Source organism: Clupea harengus, chromosome 9, assembly GCF_900700415.2.
Source record: "Clupea harengus chromosome 9, Ch_v2.0.2, whole genome shotgun sequence".
In the NCBI taxonomy this organism is placed as follows: Eukaryota; Metazoa; Chordata; class Actinopteri; order Clupeiformes; family Clupeidae; genus Clupea; species Clupea harengus.
In genome coordinates, this window is record NC_045160.1 from 6,938,643 (window position 1) to 6,949,426 (window position 10,784).

The window sequence follows — 10,784 nt, forward strand, 5'->3', positions numbered from 1 at the left end:
TCCCTGTCCATACCCACATATCAAACTCTTATTTTCATAGAGGTGTGTGTGAAATGTACATGGCATGAGAATGTTTTTTTTCTTGTTTGAGTTGTGGTTTTGTAATTAATGAAATACCAATTTGTATGACAGTGTCTTGTGTTAAATGTATTAATAAAATGTTATTAACACTGCCAGATTCTGTGAGCAATATTTTGAACCACTAAGCATCAGTAAACGAAACCATAGGTCTGCCTTTTCGCCATTGTGTTATATTACAGAATTATGATTAGTGATTTTCCAATTATCCTGTCTTGAACAATTTAATTGTAAAATACAATAATCTGTTTAAACCATAAACACCTCTACAACTAGACCATAGAAGGACATGTTAGTGTTGCTAATAGTATCCTCCTGAAAGGACAGTTTTGACATGTAGCCAGGAGATGCTTGACTTGAGTAAGGAACCATTCAGTTGCCGGATTGATGGTCTTACCTGAACTATAGGCACTGACCATGCATTTCTGTTGTGACATAGTGTGACGCGACATGAGGTAAAGGAGGGGTCGGACTGTGGCTGATGAAATGAAATGAATAATGGTCCTTACAAACCCATGGTGGAAATGGGGGAAAGTACCTATTCCACACTACTACATTTAGTGCCATTTCCACTGATTTCTGCCACAGCTGGTCATTGAAAGATTACAGCCAACATAGTTTAGACCAGTGCAATACATGAACACAAGTGGAACTGACAAATGAATGCATTCTGCAGGTCTTCACCCTTTCTTGTATAAAGGGCCAAGCATGGTGCTTGCATCCTTATGAAAGGGAGCATGTGCAAAACGGTGTCTGCATATTCATTATCCTTTCATCATCAGTTACCCCACACTTCTTTCCAGCAGAGTTGGATTCCTGCAGAATTTCACTCCATTATTGATCTGGCAGAGCTGCATAACATATTCGCCAGAGGTAACTGGTTTGCTTTATCTAGTCATGAGCTGATTGCTACTGGGATAAAGAGAAGGCCATATTCCAGCATCAACATCTCACCCTATTGCTCAGTAAATATTTAGCTAATTAAAAAGGTAGTGTGACCTAAAAAATATGACAAACATGAAAGTAGGTTGTTAGTATAGTGATATCCACCCTACCTACGGAGTCTCAAAGGGCTTAAAAGGTGACACAGACTGCGTTTGGCTAACACTTCATTTTCAATGAATGCACAGTCTGCACCACGCTACTGAGGAGGTCGATTGATCACGGGAGGAGTTTCGGTACAGTGTGGGAGGGATTGCTGCTCATCCAATCAGCTGTGGAGAAACTGTCTCGTGCGTTCCGGTCACGATGCGTTGTTGTCGTCCCATCTTTGTGCACTGGGCATCTGTTCAAGGGATAGAAGACGTGCCCAAAATAAGCGGCGAGGGATGCGGATGGTAGCTGGAGGATGTGTGCGGGGTTGTATTTTCCGTGACAGTAGAATGCTCAAACTTAAAATTGTAGGTATGGCTGACGTTTACTGGTGAAGCAACGATACTGTCATCAGATTTTCTGGCCATTTGTAGGGTCCATAGATGCCGAAAGGTTGGTTTTCCGTTGGAAGCGCATCGATTGATGCTGCACCTCTCTTCCGTGTACAGGCGTCTCCAAAAGCCTCGGCATCATGCGACCATCTTTTAGGAAACATTCTGTCTGTAGGAATTCGTTTATACTAAATCTGTGAATACCCAACGGAATTATCTGAAGCGGAGTAACCGTGGAGAACGCTGGTGACAAGAAAAGGAATACAACGGTATGTAAAATAATTTACGCACTTGTGTAGAATAACGGAATTTAAGCGTTGTGTGCGCTAAATGCTGTTGACGTTGACTTACATAGACAGCGAGTATGTCTAATATTATATGTAATGCCCTGTAATGCGAAAACTATGTATTAATCATTCACTGTGTATTAATTAATTCGACTTGATACTGTTGTAAGGCCTAGCTGTAGATGTGAAAGTTTGCCTTTGCATTTCTCAGTTGTGATCTTGCTGTGGTGCTAAATTTAGGCTGGATAGCCTTGTTAATCTTACAAATGGAGCTATATTTAGGCCTATTGCATGTATTCCCTTGCATTGCTAATAGATTTTCAAAAGGCCCTGAAAAAGTGTAAGCTGCTTTGTGGTAGTAGTACTCCCACACGCACTCACACTCTTTCTCACTCATTCAAACATGCAAGGTGTTGACAGCAAGGAACAAACTATAATTCAAGCTGTTTCCTGTTGCCCTCTGAGGGTAGGACCAAGACAGAAGAGGCATTCTTGTAGTTGACATCACATATGTATGGAGACAGTATAGCAGTATGGAGCAATTTGAATGACATGTAATATAGGTTTACTTACTCCAGACACCCCTGGATCTGTCCTTGTGAGGCAGGCAGCACAGAGGCCATTATGGAGAGTGGCTCCCTGGCCCAGCAGGTGGAGAGTGTGGAGAGGAGCATAACCTTCCTGCGGCAGGAGCAGCTGACTCTGCTGCATGGCCTGCACCTGGAGATCCTCAGCCTGGAGAAGCGCTGTACAGGTCAGCCTCACACCTCAGCATGAATGTCTTAAAGCACAGAAACACACACACAGCCAGTGTCCTTCTCAGTTGCACGCATACACGCTCTCTCTCTCTCTCTCTCACACACACACATATACATACACACACACACACACACACACACACACACACACACACACACACACACACACACACACACACACACAGAAACATACACACACAGACACTATCTATTTTGTTGCCACCATCATACTATCAGGCATATTTCATATTCTCTGTCCTGCATAAGCACCCTCTCACCCACAGTGTTTAATTGTGTAGTAGAGGTTGTTAAGAGCAGACCCAGGGAGAGGGCACCCGCACAGACCCAGGGATTTGTCTGAGGAATTAAAACAGTGGAGCTTATGGAGGCTGGGTCTGCAGCAGAGCCATTCATGTGGAGTAGTAGTTTTGTATTTTTCATAAGGAGATAATGTGGTGGCTCTGCAGTTATTATCCCCCACAACAAAAAGGGCAACAACAACATACGAGCACTCACACACACACACACACACACATACACACACACACACCAACACACACACACACACACACACACACACACACACACACACACACACACACAAACACACACACACACACACACACACACACACACACACACACATACATATCCCCCACCATACATTTCAACATTATCCACAGTTGTCTATCATCAGTTCTGACGGTATGTATTTCACTGGACTATCCTACTCCCTAGTGCACCATAGGGCATATGTTCCCCTGTGGTCGTGAGTTTGAGGAGATGACGCCACTCAGATGCACGTGGGAGAGGCGCCTCACACTGAGTGCCTCACCCCCCTCCCAGTTGAAGCTCATGGCTGAGAGGCCGTGCAGCGTCGCGCGGCATCAATGATACATGTGCTCGCCCTGCTGTGCCATAAGCATCCATTACAGAAGCGTGTACCACACCCACCCCACCGGTCCGCGTGTCCACCCTACAGCGCTGGCGAGGTATGGCCAGACTGCAGCATAACTTCCTCCAGAGTCTGGACGTGACGGGCGATGCGATTGTCACACGCAGCGAGGGACGACAGAAAGAGAACCATGAGTCAATAGCTTCCTGGCAGTGGGAGGCTTTTGTTTCCCCTGCTTTGAGTAATACAGTATGAGGCTTGTCTGTTGCCCTCACACCCCTGGTGGGGAAGCGCTGAGCCAGCCTACAGCAGAGAAGGGTGGAGGATGCTGATCTCCCTCTCTCTCTCTCTCTCTCTCTCTCTCTCTCTCTCTCTCTCTCTCTTCCCTGGTGAAAACGGTTTATGTTTATTTTTCTCAGTGCTGCGCTTCAGGGCAGGCCAAGTGTGATAAAGATCTGTCTCGCTTTGGGACTGCTGAGCGATCAGAAATACAATCTAGTGTGATTCGACACACCGCATCGCCAGCTTTCTGTCCAATTTAACACCGCCATAAAAAGGCAACTGGAAAGAACCTGGGTGGGGAAGGAGCATAACAGGCTTATGACAGTGCACTGAAGTTTAATAGATTCAATAGATTATGCCTTGTGTCAGGTATCTTGAGCAGCTTTTCTCAGGAACTTCTGAAGTAATCCTTTTTTTTCACAATTTAGGTTAATAGTGAAAACCCAAACCTGGTGAACAGTTTGTGCACTACTATATCTATGTTATGTACTATAAGGTAAACACCCTGTTTTGTTGTTTTACTGGTGTGTTTGTAGAGTTGACCCATGAACTGAATTTGAAGCCACCAGGACCGTCTCAAGCAGGTGAGCACAACATGCCTCTGTCTGTGTCTGTATGTGTTCATGTGTGTTCATGTGTGTGTGGAAAGACTGATGTCAGCCAACACAACCACTACTTTCATCTCCCTATCCTTGCTCCTGTGGTGGATGCGTTAGGGAGAGATAGCGAAATGACTATTGGCGACAGCCAAGCTATGACATTTGGTATAATACACTAACAATAACAGTGCCAATGATGCCAGACTTCAAAATAGAAACAGATCCAGATAATCTCTCACATACTTTCAATAGGTATACTGTTGTGTAATCACGGTACGTCCACACGCAACATAGGACCACGTGAATTTCGCCAGGCGAAATTTCGCCTAGGGGTCGTGGTAAGAAAAATCACTGGCTGTCAAGTAGCAAGTTCAGTTGCAGTGCAGCGCCTGGCTGCTGGCGGCGGCTAGGAAGCTAAAGAGCTAAATAGCTAGGTAGTGGGTTATTTGCCCCAAATATGTTCATGTGCAAAGTAAACAACAATCAATTGTCTCATGTTCTACCGAAACACCATATAATTCATATCAGCATGCTAACGTTATAGCCTGCTATCGCCTCCAGTGTGGATGTACTGTCATAGGTGTGGCAGAAATATATTTAAAAAAATGGGGGAACAGAACCTAGAGCAGCTGACAGACTATGTGTCCGTGGCCAGACATCTCATTATCCTTGTGTGACCCTCCCCTCCTCCTCTCAGGGTATCTCTCTTTCTATTCATCCATCACTCTCTCCATCTCTCCATCCCTCCAGCCTCACAGCCTCCACTCCTGCCCCCACAGATCGATGCACAGTTTTCTCATTCTGTCCTCTTGTTTTTCGAGCAGTCCCACTGGGAGTATCCAATTACCACTTGTTTTTTTATGCTGAGGCAGTAGAGGCGGGCAGAGCAAGAGGCAAGCAATGGGGAAAAGGAGGATGGGAGATAGAGGGAGAGAAAGACTGTGTGAGAGAGAGAGAGAGAGAGAGAGAGAGAGAGAGAGAGAGAGAAGAGAGAGAATGAGCAGGTGGTGGAAGAAGAAAGAGACACAGATGACAAAAGCCAATGGGTGATGAGAAAAAAAACTAATAGCAGTACATTTGTGTAAGATGGTCACTACAAGAAAAAGGAAGAGCCTTCAAGGAATTGTGGGGGGGGGGGGGGGGGGGGGTGATGATCAGATTGCGTTGCGTTTTCCATACTGAGTGGATGAGCTCATCTCTGCTGTGGTCATCCACTCTGGTGGTCAGGTAGGGAGGCTGTGAAGGAGACGGAGGGGTGGCAGACTGAGGGAGGGAGAATTTAGTCATGGGATTAGGGACTGCACAAATAGCTTTTGGTTTTCATCATTTTGGGGTCAGACAGATTATATGATATGCTGAAATTGGAATGTCTTCTCAAAGATGGTAATTATCGTGCTCCAAGGACCTCATTATAAATGGTCTAATGACTCCATCATCTTCCCTCTCTGGTGAGTCGTGGAGAAATGGGAAATCTACTGAATGCTGTTTATCTGAGCTGTGAGTCAGATAATTGCATTGTACAGATTGATGATACCAAAATGACTGTAACCATCTTTCTCTCATATTTCACTGGCCCTTGATATTCCTGCCATTTTGTATCTTCTTGAGGTTACCGACACGACTTTCCGTGATCATTTCTCTTCAGGCCAGACAATAAGAGATTTGAGTTTGCCCTAAAAGCCATAAACTAAATATTATGAAGCATTTTTTAAGATTATTCCAGATGGATGTGCTCTTAAATTGTAGTCTTAAAATATCATGTGCCATTAAGACAGTTAGCGCTCTGTAACTATTACTGTGGGGTGAAGCAGAGTGTGTACGGTCCAAACGCTGATGAGGACATTAGCTCCTCCTCACTCACTATGTTGACCTATGAAAACTGAGCGTAATTCTGGACATTTCACTGACGACCCCCTGACAGATGCTGACCTCTACAGGGGCCATAGTTCAGATAATCTGGTTGGGATTTGCCTGTGCATTCTGTAATCCCACCCCATAAACAGTCAATCGATTGCCTCTGCATTTTGTCCGTTTCTCCACATGTGCAGGAGTCAGATTGGTGCTTTCGAGGCACAGAAAGCGGAAAAGGAAAGGTTTGCTGAAGCCTGTTTAGCCTGTATAGCCTGTCTAGTGTGCTGCACACTGCCCAGAATAATGGGATGATATGTGACATCTGTGCAGTGCTGTCCCCAGGGGATATGGTCTCCTGTTTGCTCCCTGCAGTCTGTGGGACAGGATGCAGAGATGGCAATTATTGCCTATTAGGGTGCACATTACTCATGCTGTATGTGTTTTTGTGTGTGCATATATGTGCATTTGTTTTGCTTCTGAGTTTGTGTGTATTTGCTTATGTGTGTGAATGTGCATTTGTGTGTGTGTTTGTGTGTGTGTGTGTGTGTGAATATGTGTTTGTGTGTGTGTGTGCGTGTGCGTGTGTGTGAATGTGTGTGTGTGTGTGTGTGTGTGTGAATGTGTGTGTGTGTGTGTGTGTGTGTGTGTGTGTGTGTGTGTGTGTGTGTACGTGTCTTTGTGTCTATAACAGAGGTGCTGGAAGAGGAGGAGCTGCTGGAGGTTCGCTGTCAGGAGGTGCAGGAGCGCCTGGCCGTGAAGCAGAACACCCTGAAGGAGCTACAGAATGAGCTGAGCCACAAGGGGGCGCTGGTGGGCGCCATGAGGGTCAGCCTAAAGGGCAAGGAGCGCAGTTTCCTGGATGAGCTGAAGAGGCACAGCCACAGCACCACTGTGCTCACCACCGAGTTGCAGAAGCAGACGGAGGCCGCTGCCTATCTCTCCTTCCAGTTGCACTCGGCCAGACGGAAACTGAGGCATCAGCAACAGCATCAGCAACAGCAGCACCACCACCACAGGCAACGGGTCAGTCACCAGGATCCCCAGGTCCCCGTGGGACCCCCTTCACTCACCCCTAGCGGCGCCCCGGCGAAGCCCAAGCGGCGCAGCAGCAGCAGCAAGCACTCCGCGGCGCACACCCGAGTCGAGCGGGCCAGAGAGTGCGTGCCGCGCGAGAAGGTGACGGGCCCCGAGGAGCCCAAAGCCATGCCTGACCCGGCGCTCTTCTTCTACCCACACAGACACAGGGCCCGGAGCCGCCACACGCACAGACAGCCGCTGGAGGACAGAGAGGGGTTGGGTGACGCAGAGGCCCCAGACAGGGTGGCCCCTATACTGGCAGCATCGGCCCCAACAGCCACTATTGCTGCTGGAAGCAAGGCTGAATAAATAATCTGCTTCGCACCCCTTACAATATCTTAAGGACTGCTTCTGTTTGTATTGTTTACCTCTGTCTTGATGTATTAGAGATGTGGTTGCAATATTACTCCTTTATGTTTGACTGGTATGGTAGGTTTGATTTCATATCAAGTTATCTAGACTTATTCAAGGCAAGACTTTGGCCTAGATCACATTTAGAGTGATTTTCTGCTTACATTTGGTACACTTGACCAGCACATGTCTAGTTAAGAAATGTGGCTTCTTTCTGCTCTTTGTTGGTAACATGGTAGTGGGTCAGTAAGTCTCAGCCATGGATTTCAGCTGTTGCGTTAATATTTACATATAACACTAAATCAATCTGTGCCTCAAGCACATCAGCCCTCTGCATGGTATTACTGAAGAAATAGAATATGTCCCTGGAAAGTATCTGAAGTTATGGGGACATGATTGCTTTACCGAGACAAATCGGCCTGCTCTACCATTTACACTTTACTCAATTAACACACACTGCTTTCCAGTTACTTAAAAGTATAGTGTAGGTATACATTTTCATTAGTATGGGTACTCCCCAAGTAACAAACCCATGACCTTGGTATTGTTAGCACCTTGCTTTGATAGTTGACCTACTGAAGCTACTCTACCAATACTTGTTCACTATACTAACATGTAGCAACAGCCAATAAAACAGGAATGTGTTGAAGGCAAAGTAAACATGAAATCAATAGAAATGGTGATTTTGGCAAGTATTCCTTTAAAATTCGATCAGGGCTGTGATTGCATGGAACTATTTAATTGCCTGGCCTCCCTGTATATGTGACTTCAGGTGCATTCATGCTAGAATATTTATGCTAGTGTGCTTTCATTTGGACATTTAGTTTTGACTTCGTTGGTCAGTGCAGCTGTGCATTTCAAAGTCAGTGTTTCGCTCTTGCTAGATTGTCTTAACCCGCTCTGTTTGCCAAGTTTGCCTCGTGCTTTGAACAGACAGAACTTTTAGTGTGGCCTTGTATACAAAGCAGTTGTTACTTAGAGGCCAACAGTATCCTGGAGATGTCCATAGCATTGGCAGAAATGTTTGTCTCACTAAAAAGCTCCTTGATTAGGTACAAGAGCAGTTGAAAACTGGGTGTGCACAATGTACAACATGAGCTGGGTATGGGCTTGAGTGGAAGGCTGTTAGCCAACTGTAGTGTATACACAAAATCTATTTGTGTGTGTGTGTTTGTATGTTTATAGTGATAATGAAAGGACTGCCCTCAGGGATTAAGGACCATACCGAAAACCTGTTTATGGTACCATCAATGCCATTGACAAAAAGCTTGCTGCTCGCTCTGTTGAATTTATACCTTGTTTGTTATTACTGAAGATAGAAATCCACGCTGCTTGGAAACTGTTAGCCCAGTGCACAAATTGTCATCTCAGGTGGCATCAGAACCTTCCTGTAAGCAAGTTCTGTAGGAATGAGTGTGAGCAGTCTTTTATTATGCTGAGAAATTATTAACGCCCTCTATTGGTTTGACAGTGCAATAACAACTCACACATGCAGATGCAGATGCAGACGAGACTTGGCTGTTAGCTATCTATGAGTACATTTGTATTGACAGTGGTCAAAACATCATTTAAAAATATGATGTCATTCAAAGGCTGGATGAACAACTAAATCTGCAATCACTAAATTATAACGTTCAAATAACGCAGTAACAGAAATAATACGAAACCGTAACCATCAGGAGCTCTACAGGCTGGGGCTGGTCTGGCTAAAGCGTCACTAAAGTTTGTCATGGTTTTCCTAGACCAGGATGTAATATTGTGTTGTGAGTGTGCTGATCAATGTACAGTTATATATGATAGAACACAGAGCCTTACATACTCACTAGGCCATATAAACTAATGTCAGTGATTGTCATACCAGTTATATCCTCATTACATAAAGGAAAATCATTTTGATACTATTCTCTTCACTAATTATAATATCAAAATGACATACGGATACGCGATAACATTTTATAAGAGTTTGTGTTGATATAATTTAGGTTTCTGCTCACAAATGAAAACGATATGTTTTTATTTGATGAACTCTGGGATGACTGATTGCACTGACTGACTGGAAAACTGAGTGTAACAGAGGAAGCAGGAGCCTTAAAGGACATAAGAGCAGTCTCTGGACAGCTCAGTGCGTTTTAACTGGGTCACTAGCACCGGACTTTCTAGTTTGTTTTTATACAAGGCTTCTATATTCCACCATAGAAAGGGGGACCTAATTTCACTTGTTGGCATACAAATTTCATGCATTTCAGGACAAAGCAACACAGACAGTGTTTGGCTGTCTAGCTAAAATTACTCTTTTTTTTACTTTGTATGTGTGGGAGAAAAATGGTAATAAACTGTAGTTCATCAGCCTGGTGAAAGCATATTTGCATGACATGCACCTAACAGGCACTAAAATAGTTTCTTGCACTTTGTTTCTGAAGCTTTCTGTATGCTCTTTTCCAGGAGTAGTTTTGTATGACTGCTGTCAGAGACCACAAGCTATTTGCATTGAATATGAACACCAACTAAATGTTTTAACATTTTCCTTTGTTACACTGTGCATCAAAGGTTTTACAATTTTCTGTAGGCTTATGTAGTTTTTTTCTTCTTTAACAAAATATTTAGTTTTTCGAAAAATGGCCTCAAGTATGACAGATTGGTATTGGTAACATATGGCATGCTTTCTGGTAACAGAACTTTGTGCTAAACGGTTAGGATGGTCGCTTTCATCTTAATTCTTTCCCTGAGAAACTGTGTGTAATATTAGGCTATCCCATGTCAAGTGTGCAATGAAGTAGGAGCTTACGCTGGTAACTCTTTGGAATGCAGTCTTCCTCTTAAGTGATGGTTAGGAAATACTCAGCCAATTTTGAATTAAGAAGGGCAATGTGACATTCAAAATGCAGTTTTGGATGGAAGTTGTTCCGAATCCAAACCAAAAACAGATCACACAATGCAAACTCTGTATGTATTGTTTTGTAGCAATAATCTGCATTGTAGTCATTTTTGCACATAAGGCAAAATATGCAGTAAACAGCATAACACTGACCGGACTGTGCAGCGTCTTTAATATTCTTTAATATTATTCTTTAATATTCTGTCCTAACCTCATAAACTGTTTGCCTAATACTCATATTTTAATAAACTTTAATATTGACTAAGGGGTGTGTGGACATGAATGATAATTTAAGGTAAATGCAGCA

General features: G+C 44.1%; 1 protein-coding gene across 2 annotated transcripts; it reads left to right on the forward strand.

Annotated features, from left to right (window-relative positions):
- Nucleotides 1-1,222: 1,222 nt before the first annotated feature.
- Nucleotides 1,223-10,629, forward strand: si:dkey-54n8.4 (coiled-coil domain-containing protein 92). Of its 2 annotated transcripts, none has more exons than XM_031573204.1 (4): nucleotides 1,223-1,771; nucleotides 2,368-2,543; nucleotides 4,261-4,308; nucleotides 6,866-10,629. In XM_031573204.1, the coding sequence occupies exons 2-4, from the start codon at nucleotides 2,414-2,416 to the stop codon at nucleotides 7,558-7,560; spliced, it is 873 nt and encodes a 290-aa protein (XP_031429064.1). In that variant the 5' UTR covers nucleotides 1,223-1,771; nucleotides 2,368-2,413; the 3' UTR covers nucleotides 7,561-10,629. The 2 variants fall into 2 exon arrangements, with proteins under 2 accessions (XP_031429064.1, XP_031429065.1); XM_031573205.2 differs by having other exon boundaries at nucleotides 1,225-1,771; nucleotides 2,397-2,543.
- Nucleotides 10,630-10,784: the final 155 nt, after the last annotated feature.

Bases quoted from the DNA above. Each gene is read 5' to 3' on its own strand.
- si:dkey-54n8.4 (XM_031573204.1), top strand. From the start codon at position 2,414: ATGGAGAGTGGCTCCCTGGCCCAGCAGGTGGAGAGTGTGGAGAGGAGC. The intron at 2,544-4,260 runs GTCAGCCTCACA...GTGTGTTTGTAG, and splicing joins CCTGGAGAAGCGCTGTACAG to AGTTGACCCATGAACTGAAT. The intron at 4,309-6,865 runs GTGAGCACAACA...TGTCTATAACAG, and splicing joins ACCAGGACCGTCTCAAGCAG to AGGTGCTGGAAGAGGAGGAG.